The sequence below is a fragment of the Bufo bufo genome, chromosome 2 (genome assembly GCF_905171765.1).
Source record: "Bufo bufo chromosome 2, aBufBuf1.1, whole genome shotgun sequence".
NCBI classification, from domain to species: Eukaryota; Metazoa; Chordata; class Amphibia; order Anura; family Bufonidae; genus Bufo; species Bufo bufo.
In genome coordinates, this window is record NC_053390.1 from 77093865 (window position 1) to 77109583 (window position 15719).

A 15719-nucleotide genomic window follows, 5' to 3' on the forward strand; every position below is an offset into this window, starting at 1 on the left:
TCTATTCTCTGAAGAAGTGGAATGGGACTACAGCAGGGATGCTGCAGACTCACGTCCACATTACTGATATGCACTGTGAAAAAAATTCTTGTTAGGCTACATGCACATGACCGTATGTGTTTTGCGGTCCGCAAAAAAAAAACAGATGACATCCGTATGCCATCCTTTTTTTTTGCAGATCCATTGTAACAATGCCTAGAACGGACAAGAATGGGATATGTTCTATTTTTTTTGCGGGGCTACGTAATAGACATACTGATGCGGACAGCACTCTGTGTGCTGTGCGCATTTTTTGCAGACCAATTGAAATGAATGGGTCCGCATCCTATCCGCCAAAAAAACTGAACGGACACGGAAACAAACAACATTCGTGTGCACGTAGCCTTATGCTGTACGAAATTGCCATTGCTGTATGATATCGGTGAGAATGACCTGTTCTGAGACTGTTACTGTAAGTCTGTTATAATTTTATAGAAAAAATGTAAAGAAAGACTTTAAAAAACAAAACAACAACAGTTCAGCGAACCCTACTTTGTATGGGGCTCTGAAACAGATTGTTACTGCACCTCTGCTAACCAAGTTGTATCGGCAGAAAAGGCTTCAATTTTTGTGGTAGTATCGGAATTAGACCACTGCTGATTGGCAAACAGTTGCCTTTTCCAATGAGTCACGTTTTCTGCTTTATAGAACAAATGGACGTTGGTGTCTCAGGGGAGAAACACCCTGCAACCATTGCTGGAAGAACACAAGCCTATGGTGGCAGCGTTATGGTCTAGGGAATGTTTTTGTGGCACTATCTGGACCACTCATCCATGTGGAAGACACTCCCAAACGATTTTGTATGAATCCATCCTTGCAGATCATGTACACCCATACATGCTGATTGTCTTTTCTAGGGCAGATGGAATCTTCCAGCAAGACAATGCAACATGTCACAAGGCTAGAAATGTCCAATATTGATTGGAAGAGCATGACCAAGACTTCCAAGTACTACCCTGGCCCCCTAATTTCGCAGATTTGAACATAATGGAGCATCTCTGTGTTATTGAGTAACTCCCAGCCCATCTACGGTAGCTGTGCTACATACCGCAGTTACTCCGGAAATTAGCTGGTGGTCATAATAATGTGACTCGAATGTGGAATTCTCAGCTACACTCAGGATTGTGGGACATATGATAGGAAATACAGTTGAAACCAGAGGTTTACACTACATAAAAAGACACATATGCATGTTTTTCTCAATATCTGACATGAAATCAGAATAAACCTTTCCTGTTTTTAGTCAATTAGAATTACCATAATTATTATTATCTGCCAAATGCCAGAATGAGAGAGAGAATGTTTTAAGGCATTTTATTACTTTCTGCAAAGTCAAAAGTTTACACACATTTCATTAATATTTGGTACCATTGCCCTTAAACTGTATGACTTGGGTCCAACATTTTGGATATCCTTCCACAAGCTTCTCACAATAGTTGGTCGGAATTTGGGTCCATTCCTCCTCACAAAACTGGTGTAACTGAGCCATGTTTGTTGGTTGCCTTGCTCGCACTTGCCTTTTCAGCTTTGCCCATAAATTTCAATAGGATTGAGATCAGGGCTTTGTGATGGCCACGCCAAAACATTGACTTTGTTATCCTTAAGCCACTTTGTAACCAGTTTGGCAGTATGCTACGTCCATTTGGAAGACCCATTTTCGCCCAAGCTTTAACTTCCTGGCTGATATCTTGAGATGTTGCTTCTGTATTTCCACATAATCTTCTTTCCGCACGATGCCATCTATTTTGTGAAGTGCACCAGTCCCTCCTGCAGCAAAACAACCCCACAACATGATGCTGCCACCCCCGTTTTTCACAGTTGGGATGGTGTTCTTAGGCTTCCAAACCTCTCTCTTTTTCTTCCAAATGTAATGATGGTCATTATGGCCAGAAAGTTCAATTTTAGTTTCGTCAGACCAGAGGACATGTCTCCAAAAATGTAGGTCTTTGTTCCTGTGTGCATTTGCAAATATGAATCTGGCTTGTTTATGTTTCTTTTGGAGTAATGGCTTCTTCCTGGCAGAGTGGCCTTTCAGCCCATGTTGATACAGTACTCGTATTGACACAATCTTACCAGCTTCCGCCATCATCTTCACAAGGTCTTTTGCTTTTGTTCTTGGGTTAATATGCACATGTCGGACCAAAGCACGTTCATCTCTCGGACACAGAACCCGTCTCCTTCCTGAGCGGTATGATGGCTGGACATTCCCATCTTGTTTATACTTGCTTATAATTGTTTGTACAGATGAACGTGGCACCTTCAGGTATCTTGAAATTGCACCCAAGGTTGAGCCAGACTTGTGCAAGTCCACAATTCTCTTCCTGATATCTTGGCTGATTTCTTTAGACTTTCCCATGATGTTACACAAAGAAGCAGTGCGTTTCAGGTGTGCATTTAAATACATCCACTGATGTTCCTCTAATTAACTCAGATGTTGCCAACAAACCTAACAGAAGCTTCCAAACACATGACATCATCATATGGGCAGTCCAGAATTGTTTAGAGGCATAGTAATCTTAGTGTCTGTAAACTTTTGACATTGCAGAAAGTAATAGAAATGCCTTAAAACATTCTCTCTCTCATTATTCTGGTATTTGGCAAATAATAATAACTATGGTAATCCTAAATGACCAAAAGCAGGAAAGGTTTTTCTTATTTCATGTCCGATATTGAAAAAAACATGCATATATGTGTCTTTTTATATAGTGTATGTACATTTCTGGTTTCAACTGTAAATATCTGATCACTGGGGGACCCAGAGATGGGATGCGAACCAAGCACTAGAATGGGTAATGTACTTACTAATTACATGTCTGGGCTTGTCCCGGCTCGGTCTGTCAAAAGGGCATAATACTACATTATACAAGTATTATAATTGGTCATTATAGTGCCCTTTCAACAATCTGCCTAATATATTGTAGTAAATGAGGAGAATTTAAAAGCAATGAACAGTACGCTATTCTTCAGCCAAACCATCATCCTGACCCTAGTGATAAACTGTAATAAAATACACACACATCAATATGTCTCAACAAAATGCCATTGAGGGAGCATTTAGTAAACACAACATTGAAAGAATTTGGCTTTTTCTCCCCTCTATGAAACATGTGCGCTCAAGATCTTCAATAAATCAGTTTTATTTCCAGTTATATGTAATAACATAATTAAACAAAAAGCATGTCCATGAAATGAAAGTCAGATGTCAGTTCGAGGATTTCATCGGCATTATAGCCCCAAACAGTGAAACGACTCGTTTTGATGTGTAAGCATTTTATGAGTGAAGTCTCACATTGTGTTAAGAATTGTAGGGCTTGTCTCCAAAAACAATGGGGGTGACGCTTTGGTAATAGCATTTCTTCTTTACCTTACAGCATCACTTTTTCATGGGCTTTTTTTATTTTTTGCTCTGAAACTTATCTATACAAATGTATAAATTATCAATGCTAAATGTGCTACCCACTGACCACCGTGCAAAAATAAATAAATCTTCATAGTAAATCCCCTAAAACATCTATGCAGTGAGGGGCGGATTGGCGATAGACCCTACAGAGAAATTTCCTGATCGCTCAAATCTCCTTAGGTTCCCATACTTTGCAAGGTACTACCTTCCTTTTTTTCAGTCTAAAATTAAATCAAACCAAAATAATATACGGATATTATTTAAAATGTTGAAAAGTGTGTTTCATATTTAACTTTTATGCCTTTTGGAGATCATTTCATCTTCAACTTCAACTTGCTTAGCTGTTCACAGTAACAGTCATTTTAACCAGGGGTGCCCAAACATTTGCATACCACTGTAGTCAGGAGGCATGGATTTCATACATTTTCTCCAAGGCTTAGTCTATGTGAAGTATTACCGTGAGTCTTGGTTACCATGTTTGGGCTGGGAGGCAGCATGTGGTATCAGAAACCTTCCATCACTACCGTCCTCTGTGTGTAGCCAATACCAGATATTATTTAGCTATGCCAACTGATGGCAGAACTTACCAAACCTTTCCTACACGGGTTTCTTTGAAGTCTGTAACTATGGAGACACAACAGTGTGCATGGTGTGCATGTGCTGTATACACAAAGTGGTAGGAGATTTTTAGGCAAGACTTTATTATTAGTAAAGCTGCTTTATTTTTTATTTTATTTTTTAATCCTTGATGTGATGGACCGACACAAACAAACAAAAAATAAAGATTGCAAAAGGTGGACATAGCTCTTAAAGGGCATCTGTCAGGAGGTTTGTACTTATGACACTGGCTGACCTGCTGCATGTGGGCTTGGCAGCTGAAGGTATCTGTGTTGGTCCTATGTACTTATGTAGCCGCATTGCTGAGAAAAATTATGTTTTAATATATGCAAATGAGCCTCTAGGAGCAACGGGGGCGTTACCGTTACACCTAGAGGCTCTGCTTTCTATGCAACTGCCGCACCCTCTATACTTTGATTGACAGGAGCAGTGAAAACGTCATCACACCTGGCCCTCTCATTCAAAGTGCAGAGGGTGCGGCATTGTAGAGAGAGCAGAGCCTCTAGGTGTAACGGCAACCCCCCTATTGCTCCTAGAGGCTTATTTGCATATATTAAAACATCATTTTTCTAAGCAATGCGGGCACATATGGACATGGGACCAACACAGATGTCTTCAGCTGCCAAGTGCACACAGCCAGTTTTATCAGTGCAAATCTGCTGACAAATGCTCTTAAAAGGGGTTTCAACCCCGGAAGGGGAATTTATGCTAGAATGGGTTAAAAATAAGCATTCCTAAAACGTACTGGTCCAGGACAATGAGCCAGGACCACGAAGTGCAGGGATCGGAACACAAGCAGCAGAGGTTCAATGAGGTGAGCAATGCTAATTTTTACCCATTCTGGCCCTTTGAAATATAGTTTTCTCATCCAGGAAAATCCCTTTTATGCAATTCAGTAGCTTTACCTTCAGTTCTATGTGAAATCCCAGATTACATATTGTGATGACAAATGGAAAGCTCAGCTCTGCTACATCTGTGTATACAGTATGCGTAAAACAACTAAAAAGGAAAATGTGCACACTACCCAGATGGATCAACAATGAACTTAACCTTGAACGGGTCTTCTGGCAGCAGAATGAACATCTTCAGGCTGATGGCTCACAAGGAATGTTGTAATCGTATTTCAAAAATCTTTGGAACGACTGTGTTATTCTAAGTGTCAATTAAGAAAACCGTGTTATTCCTATTTGATCCAACACATTATGAAACAGGCTTACGACAATGATTGCAGTAAAGGTCTCCACAATGTTGTCTAGTAAATGTCCAGACAACAGCTTGTAAGATATTTTGGACACAGAGATAAAGTTTTTTGGTTAATGTCCTAAAACTCTAAATTTTTATTACTTTGTTAGTATTTTTATATTCACCTTCGGCTTTCAACACTGCCTGAATCCTGAGCATGCTCTCGACCAAAATCTGTTCCCAGGTCTCTTCTACACGTTTCCAATCTTGGTGCATAATGGTCGACTCACTTGGGTATAAATACAGCTTTTTCTTCAACTCTATCCACGAGTGTTTGATTGGGTTGAGGTCTGGGGACTGTGGGGGCAAATCCAGCATCTCTACTTCATTGTCACTGAACCATTTATTTGCCAATCTTTGCGTATGCTTTGGGCTGTTGTCATGCTGGAACACTATGTAGTCCTTTTCATACCTATAGTACTTGAGGGTATGAAGTAACTTATCTTGTAGGATACTCACATATAGCTCAGCATGGAGACCCCCGTTAATCCTGGTCAAGTATCCAACACCTTTGCTTTCGCTGTGAAACACCCCCATATCTTCAGGCTTCCTCCTCCGAACTTGACAGTTCCTTCAATTTCTCGATCCATTAGCCCTCTTTTCCCTTGTTTCTTCCAGACCCATTTGCATCCATCAGAGCCCAGTCTATTGACTTTCATCTCATCGCTCCAAATCACCTGTTTCCACCCGATCTCAATATTATGAAGCATATGAGCCTCCTCCACTGCCGTGTTTGTTGTGAGAGAACTGATAGACCTTGTAACTTGTTGACTTTGAGATTTTGCCTGGACGTCCACCTCTTGGCTTTGGAATGGCTGGACGGACTTCATTTCATATTCTTCCAACTGTCATGGCACTTACATGATGCAGTTTGGCAATTTTTTTAAATTCCGGCTGTACAATGACACTGTTCTTGCGCAATGCTCTGCAGAACGCCTCCAGTCTGTCAGCTCTAAGTCTGCAGGAGCGAAAATCCTTTGCACAGCATTTGTCTCTTCACTGCCTGCAGCAGGACTGCTGATGGTAGAAGGGGTTAAACTTTTCTGAAGAATTCAGGGAGAGGGCAGACCGCAGCAGCTAAGCCAGTGCAGGGGGCGTGGCCAGCACAGTGACATCTCCTGCACAGACCTATACCTGCTCCCTCATGAAACATCAGAGCAGGGAGAGAAGCTGACATAACCGGTCATGTGACCCTCAGTGAAATCTGATAAAGGGGCCACTGTAGATGAAGGAAGTGAATTGTAAACCTTACATTTGATTAGTTAGAAACATACAAAGAACATAAAATAACTTGGAAACCCCCTTTAAAGATGGATTTTTAAACTGATATTCCAGGCTGGGATGAAAACTTAAAGGTGTCCTTCATACTCTATAGTTCAATGAGTACAGTCTACAAGGATGTCTACCAGCGGCCCTCCAGCTGTTGCAAAACTAAAACTCCCAGCATGCCCTAAATTCTGTAGGCTGACCAGGCATTCTGGGAGTTGTAGTTTTGCAACAGCTGGAGGGCCACATGCCTGATTAAATATATATATATATATATATATATATATATATATATATATATTTATTTATTTACATTTAACCTTACTTCACCTTCCTTGTACCCCATCCAACGAAAAAAATAAAAATATTAATATTGAATGTAAATGGTACATTCTTGTTTATTTTCATACATTGTGGAAATCACTTCGAATGATATACGGCATTTTTCCTTCTCCACTTAAGTGTGTGTGTTATTCAGGCATAATAAATTTAGTAGAAAGTTCAGATAATATAAGAGATATTGAACAAACATTATTACACTCAACTATAACAAAGGTACAAACAGCTGTAATATAAATGAATGGTAATTTATAAAAAGAGGAAAATCACCCTACTTACCAGGTTATATAAAAAAAAAATAGTAATTCACTTCTATAAATACAACACAATACAGTGTGCTAAAAGAATGACATTACAGATTTGGACCACTTACATCATAGACATGGCACAATATGCAGCAATAAAGTATACAGCACATCCACAATGACCACGTGTGTCCAACGCTAGATAAGTAAAATATAGAAAGAGCCACGACAGATCGGGCAGACGCAGACAGAAGCTTACTGACAGTTGCAAAGCTTTAGGCATCAGACAGAAGCTTGTCAGGAGCAGCTGCTGCTGACAACTGATGGATAGTGTTTTTGTTGTGACTACTATAATACAATATTGCAAGCAGTCACAGGTTCTAGATGGTGTAAGGGCAGACGCATAAAAAATTAAATGAAAAAAAAAACAACACAAAATCTGAAAGCTATTTCACAGGTCGCTAAGCTTTATCAAATCACAATTTCATAAAAAAAAACAAAAAAAAACAGGAAGTCCACGTATAATGATCTTGATTATAAAAAGGGTTTCCTTCTCATCAAACTCGTATTAGCAGCATAATGATTAAAAAAAGTATTAATATATAAAAGAAGTTGTATTATGGCCAGTGAATACCTTGTGCTGCTCGGTTTCAATGTTTTTTTTTTATAGTTACATTTTTCTCAAAGAAAAAAATAAATAAAAAAGACACGACCCTCACAAAAAAAAAAGACTACAAAATTTTATATTACAAGATTAATATTACAATCACTGCAACATAGACATTCCTGTATTATATGGAACTACTTTATTAGGTCCCTTTTTGCTGTATTTTTATAGCATTCATTCATTTTTTTTAGAATTATCCTTATATTTTAATTTAAATGCCCGCCAGCAGAATATTAAAAGTAGTGTTTATAATGGAAAATAATGATGTATCACAGATATAGTAAATTTACCATAATACTGTTTAATCTTCTTACTGCCAATAATTATGAAAAAAAAGAATTAAAAAAAAATTGTCAACAATTAAAAACCTAAGACAAAAACTAACTATCCCACAAGGTTAACCCACCTATTTACATCTATATGTCCTAGTGGAAAAACTTGGCTGTGTTTAAATTAAAAACATATATAGGACGACAAAACTTTCACTGTAATATATTATGGTGTTTAGGAGCAGCAAGTATAAACTAGTTTAAAAAAATGGACCAAATTCAACTACCCTACTTGGGTATAGACAGCACTAAATCAGTAGTATTCCAAAACAAGATTAATATCAACTTTTTAAAAACCCAGCCATACCCAAAGCTTGGCCCCTAAGGCTGGGTCCTGACATTGCGGCTGCGGGTGTTAGTATGCCGGGTAGACAAGAACTGCATGAGGTTTACAGCAAACTGACGCAATCTCACAGCAAATGCAGGTGAAGAACATGGTTCTCGGCCACATGGCACACTATCGTCTCATGGTCACAACAAAGTTAAAGGCTGTGGACACCTTCTGGACAATTGTTTTATCATTAAATTTTACTCATTTTGGGCTAAATCATTTTTGAAATTGGATTTTATTAAAAGTTTTCAGCAGTTTTTGTGATACACGGGTTAACTTTCAGTGTACAGTATCTGCAGACTGCCACTTTCTGTTTACTCAGATGATGGATCATGTAGAGCTCTTATCACCTGACCTCAAACACTATTATAGCTAAATTATCAAACTTATAAGAACATGGTTTAAATGTGTGTTTAGGAAGTCAGGAGATCACAGATAATAGCTATACATAAGCAGTCATCACTGGAAAGTGACAATTTACAAATAGACTGAAATTTAACCCATGTATCACAAAAACTGCTGAAACATTTTAATAAAAAATTGCAAAAACGATTTTTAGCCCAAAATGAGTAGAATGCAATAATAAAAAAAAAAAACAATTATGCCAAAGGTGTTAATAGCTTTTGAAGAAATCACCTGACATTTACCCACTTTTTTTTTTTTTTTTTTAGAACTTATAAAACACATACAACATATGCTGCAATAATCAAAGTGTGTAGTCATTTATACCATACAACGCAGTTAGAGGTTGAAGTTTTGGAGGTAAAGTCAACAAAATCAGAAGTTCAGAAGGTACTGATATGTTTCTAACTGTAGGTACAGTAAATGGCTGCCTCTGCAGATGGTAAGTGCATGTTAAGAATGATAGAATTTTTGTTCTTCTTCGAGGAATATAGTGCACTGTCAAGTGAACAGTAACCAAAGTATCACAAAGATAAAGCGGAACAGAACAAAAATAACCCATAGGTATTAATACTACTGGAAAAGTATGGAGGCCTCCAGTATTCTTTCTTCTAATGTATACTTTGTACATCCAGGACTTTTACCAGTAAAAGAAAATGTAGATTAACATGGATGTAAGGCAGCAAAAAACACAAGAGTGACTGTGACCCGTGCTTGACGACATCACTCATCTCCTGTAACTCTGCAACAGAAGCAGCTGTTGGTATGAGGGTGATGATCTCGCTTTTCCAGGGTCTTTTAAATTTGAACTGGTTCAAGTTCTCGCTCATCTAGTAAATTTATTAGCATTGAAAAGCTGTCTTTTACGGCTTCCATGTTTTCCAATGATGTCGGCTGAAGGATCCACCTTTTTCCTCGTGCAAGTGGTTCAAGTTCAAAATATTTTTTGATCTGACAAAACAAATCAAAAGAACCAATTAATCCAAATATCTTCAATAACAATAATTCAATGTAGAATGACAGACCACATCTTATCTGGGAGGACTATTAACATAACATGAGAAGTCTATATTACAGAGACTTAAAGAGGACCTTTCACCACTCCTCACATGCCTGTTTTAATAGATTTATGCATTCTCCATGTAATAACAATTCTGTAACATCTATTCTTATGTCTGTATGTTGTGCCATTCCTTTATTATTTCTACTAGAAGTTATGAATGAATTGCTATTAGCCTTCAGTAAGGGTACAGAGGGGAGGTAACCAGTTGGGGGGGTGTCCCTGCACAGACTGACTCTATCCAATCAGTGCTGCCATTTTCAGACTGTGCAGGTACACCCCCAACTGGTTACCTCCCCTCTGTACCCTTACTGAAGGCTAATCGCAATCCATTCATAACTTCTAGTAGAAATAATAAAGGAATGGCACAACATAGATCCATAAGAATAGATGTTACAGAATTGTTATTACATGAGAAATGCAAGTAGCTGTTAAATTAGGCATGTCAGGAGAGGTGAAAGGTCCTCTTTAATCACAATATTGTTAAGTTACCCATATGCATTAGATAATTGGTGGAATATGCTGAAGTCTAGCAAGCCTGATTGCATCAGACGACCTACTGTAGCACAAATTGTTGAAACAGTTAATTCTGGATGTCCTAGTGTCAAACACAATACATTACAGCTTGCTGTGTATGGGGCTGTGCAGCTGCAAACCGGTCCAGGTGAGTCAGTTACACAAGGAAGAGATGGCACCAGAATTCACTGTGGGAGGAAGGCAAGCTGGTCGGTGGAGGCAGTATGATGCTCGGGGCAATGTTCTGCAGGGAAACCTTGGGTCCTAGCATACATGTGGATGTTTACTTCGACATGAACACCAAGGTTACGCATTCATGGCAACTGTATTCTCTAATGGCTATTGCCGTTGACACTGCCAACCGTTCATGAATGGTTAGAGGAACAGGAAAAAGAGTTGAAGGTGTAATAAAAAGAGGAGTGAAAGAGAGTACCAAGCAGAGAAAAAGGAAAGAGAACAAGCAAGAGCGGATAGAAAGGAGAGAGAACGAGTAGACATAAAGGAGAGAGAACAAGCAAGAGCAGATAGAAAGGAGAGAGAATGAGCCGATAGAAAGGAGAGAGAACAAGCAAAGTGGACAGCAAGGAGAGATAATGAGAAAGAGCAGATAGAAAGAAGAGAGAATGAGTAACAAGGAGAGATAACGAGCAAAAGCCGCGAGAAAGGAGAGGTAACGAGCAAGAGCAGCAAGAAAGGAGAGAACGAGAATGAGCTGCGAAAAGAGATAACGAGCAAGACCAGAGAGAAAGGAAAAGTATCAATAGTAGAGAGAAAGGAGAGAAACTGTGCAAAAGCAGAGATAAAAAAAGAAATGCACATACCAAAAAAGAAAATATAAAAGCTAGAAGGATTTAAGTCATTTCCAGCAACAACTTGCAAACAGAGAATGCACCCAGGGCAACAATGATGAACAACAGTGGACACCCTGACAACTGACATCAATATAACAGTCAGAACACCTACACTTGCAGATGATGGATCGAGATCTGCCACAAAATATTTTGTGTGAATTTCAATTATTGTACATTTTTCTGCAGGAAAGTGTCTCTTTTACATTCTTCTATATAAGAAATATACCCTCGTGACATAGAAGAAAAATCTTTTCTATGTTGTGAGGTCTCATGTCAATTATATGTCAAGTAGAGCTAAATTCTAAGTGTCAAAAGACTTGATATATCAAGATTCTTATTGCATTTAGTTTTTTTCTTTTCTTTTTTTTTGAAATTGAGCTAAATAAAAAAATATTTAAGATGGATAGACAGTGGACTTGCCAGAGCAGCTACCCATTTTTGCTCATGGGGTGGGGACTTTCCTCTAATGATGTCTATATGCCCTGTCTTCATAGAAATACACGCTATATAGGCAATCTATGCCCCTGGTGAGGGGGCAGGTTCTTATTCCCCCCCCCCCCCCCATTTTAATGGGGGATGAGAATCTACAAAGGGATCTCTCTACAGTTGTATTCAAGCAATGAAAATGGGATAAGGGTCCCAGAACCTCATTCTCAGGTTATTAGGAATGTGGTGGTGTCATTGAAAGGAGCCTAAACTGAAATTTTTTATCTTTGCTAAGGGGTTCCCGCTCTACATGTATACCAGTGGCTGTCCTCAAAATAGTTTCAAGAATATATATTTACTGTATATATATATATATATATATATATATATATATATATATATATATATAAAAATCAAAAAATCATATTCCGAGTGCTCCGTTACGCTCAGTTAGGTCTCGGTTATCTGCAGAATCAGTCCTTTCCATTTTGCTGCTCCTCAACGGAGCCGGAGAACGGAAAGGAGAAACTGTGATGTGAAAGGAGCCTTAACTGCTCATTTGCATACGGATTAAAGGTACTTTTTCTCCAGAATGAAGTAACAGATAACTGAATGAAAGTTATCATTACATTCAGCTGAGCTAGCCCAACAATGCTTTATGCCTTTTTTAAAAAGTGAATTTCCACGGACAGACCTCCCTTTAATGGGGTTAATTCTGGTGACAGAAACCCTTTAAACTGGCTGACATTAGCGATGTGCTAATGTCAGCAGACCCTAACTGTACTATTTTTATGCTTATGGTTGCCCGGTTACTGCACAATTTTAACTTTGACGATATGCAAATTAGCCTCTAGGACAAGGGGGGGGGGGGCGTTGCTCATGCTCCTAGAGGCTCTGTTCTCCCACCTCTATTCACGCCCTGCCGTCCTTGATCGACAGGGCCAGCGTTCGTCTTTTTCTGCCGGCCCTGTGCGCTGGATAAATCTCACGCCTGCGCAGTCCCAGCACACAGGGCCGGCAGGAGGAGACGAACGCTGCCTGGCCCTGTCAATCAAGGACGTTAGGGCGTGACTTGAGGTGGGAGAACGGAGCCTCTAGGAGCAGGAGCAACACCCTCCCATCTGCTCCTAGAGGCTAATTTGCACATCAAAGTTAAAATTGTGCAGTAACCAGGGCATCCATAAGTATAAAAATAGTAGTTAGGGTCTGCTGACATTAGCACATCACTGTCAGCCAGTTTAATAGGGTTAATTCTGGTGACAGAAACCCTTTAAAGGGGTTTTCCAGGTTTTTAATATTGATGACCTATGAGATCAGTGGGGATATGACTACCAGGACCCCCACCGATCAGCAGTTTGAAGCTATTGCGGTGCCTCCTCGCAGCTTACCAAGCACCATCCATTGGAGACGCGCCTAGGCCATGTGACCAATGAACGTGACATCATTGGTCAAGTAAGTGGTTGTGGCGCTCACCAAGTGCTCTGGACCTTTGAACTAGCTGATCTGTGAGGGTGCCTGGAGTCAGAGGCCCACCGATCTGATATTGATGACCTATACTGCTAGAATGCTTATAGGCTGCACTCGACCCATGTCAAAAGACCCTTAGTCCCTTAACACAGTCTTCTATCCTGTGTGCCTGTGTCTCCTCAGCAGTCCCCATCATGACATATACCTCTGCAGTTCTCAGGACTGAGGGTGAGAAATATACACCTACAGGAGCATGCTACACATAGGTTTGTATGTAAGCGATAACTATGGGCCTGCATAACAGCTGAACATACTAGGCAGTAGCATATTTTTTAAAACGTTTAATCAATACTATTTGAAAAGCTTCCTCATCTATTACAGCAAACAAGATACCGTTGTTAGGAATGCAGGTTATATTTTCCATTGATTTAAGTAATGTCTATTTCAGCCGTAAGTACAACCATTTATAGTCTATTGTGCTGATATCGGGCAGGAATGGGATGTAAGTAAATGCAATCATTGCTAACATACCAACAAAGAACGGTTGCCTGAACAGAGTTTAGTTTGCACATTCTTTTGTGTAAGGGTATTTTCTTAAGGAATATTACTTTTCCACACTCCTACCAAAATAGCCACAAGTATGCAAAAAACATTCCCTCTCTTTCATGTCTGATCTATATTTCATTGGCTGGGGTATGTTGAGAAAGCAAAACAAGACGATTATTTAGTTATCAACTTAAAGAAAAATTAGAATCTTAAATAGTACTCTACTCACAGCCAATGTAAACCTGTACGTAAAAATACACATGGCATTAAAATCGGTCAACATAGAGCAGCACGAACATGAAGCTGAAGAACTAGACTGTCTTTATAAAACAGAGCATGACCACTACTGTTTAAGGACAGGGAATGGTTTCATGAGGAAGAGACAATAGATGGACCTCCTTTGCCCACCCCGACTAAAATAAATATGATCATTTAGTTCTATTTTTATCGTAACAAGGATAACAGGAGATCTGGAGCCAACGGGTCATTAACAGATTTGGTTAGAGCTAAACAAGGGAGTAGAAGGGATTATGTGACTTTAGAGGTTTTTCAGGATTTGGTACCATTTTAATTAGACCTCCTAATGTGTGGTACTGTACCTAATGAAAGAATCATAATCAACTGCTATCCACCGCTCTGGTCCAGGGCCCTGGCTCCGTTCAGTGATCTTCTTGTGCTTGGCTTACGTACTTCCAGCTAGGTTACGGACAGGGTCATGTGTGACAGCCAATGACTGGTTGCACGTGACTCAGAAGTGATGTGCTGCTTGGGGACATGTCACTACTGAGGCCAGTCATTGGCTTCAGCAGAACACGTGTCCCAACTGTACCCAAACCATGGACCAAGAGATCGCCGAATGGAGAAAGGGTGCAGCAGGTATGAGTATGATTCTTTAATTAGGTATCACAGGCTTGGGTTTTAATTAAAAAAGGGATCAAATTCTGGAAAACCCTTTCACTCTTGCAAGGTGGTATGAACTTACTTACAGGAAAGCCTGAAGTCACTACCCCAGGTGTAGGTACCAAGACAGTAGGAAAAACACATGGAAAATGCAGAGATTGAGGGAGGCAGAGTTCGGTTGTAAGTGGTAGACAAGAAGATACGGCTAAGTATACAAGTTTATGCCAAATAGACCAGGAAGATATAGATTATTGTATACTAATTGCTCATGCAAGGAGAGATGGGGGAAGCTTCCTAATGATGCCTGAGGCACATGGGTGTTGGTTAAGGATTTAGAGCAACAGTTAAGTTCAGGATGTTGGGCACAACGATAGCCATACACAGGGTCGTTTCACACTAGCACCTGACATCTCTGGCAGGCTGTTCCTGCAGGGCCCGCCGGCCCCATTAACTATAATGGGGACCAGCGGAGATCCGGCTGCCATCCTGCAAATATGCCGTAAATCAGCCAGACTAAAACCGCAGTGCAATAATGCCTGATCCAGACAGTTCTAGCAGGCTGCTCCTGCTGGAGATGTGAAGTGTTAGTGTAAACGTAGCCTTAGATGGCACTAACATGTTCTGCTGCTCTGTACACAGTGTTCTAATTCAATAAAACAATAAGAGTGACAGCTCTAGCAATCTCTCAGAGCAGAGGGGTGGGGGTTGGGAAGCCTTCAGAGCAATCAGAGACTCAGGGGCATTAAAACTTCTCATCGGTCATGTAAGAAGCATGAGCACCCACGAGATATGCTTAAAAAGCTTTACCCCTCTCACCTATCTACCTCTCCCCCAGATCCCATTACAGACCGCTAAAATGATTTCACACCTCAAACCAGATACCTAAAGCTATTCAGACCCCAGACAACAAAAGGGAAGAAGGGGGGAATCAAAGGGGTCAATATGAAGAGACAGCGACATTTTACGGGACAAAAAAAAAAAAAAGGAGATATTAAAGTAAATGGAAAGACGGCAAGATGTAAAAGGGAGCAGGGTTCATAGTTCATCCTGTGGGAAGTAAACACAGGAACACTGA

General features: G+C 39.9%; 1 protein-coding gene across 3 annotated transcripts in view; it reads right to left on the bottom strand.

Annotated features, from left to right (window-relative positions):
- Positions 1–9156: 9156 nt before the first annotated feature.
- ARL15 (ADP ribosylation factor like GTPase 15) overlaps positions 9157–15719 on the bottom strand; it is a 302186-nt gene continuing 295623 nt past the window's right edge. For all 3 annotated transcript variants that reach the window (XM_040421236.1, XM_040421235.1, XM_040421237.1), the window contains one exon: positions 9157–9829. In XM_040421236.1, the coding sequence (XP_040277170.1) occupies positions 9677–9829 (153 nt within the window). In that variant the 3' untranslated portion in view covers positions 9157–9676. The remainder of the gene's footprint in view (positions 9830–15719) is intronic.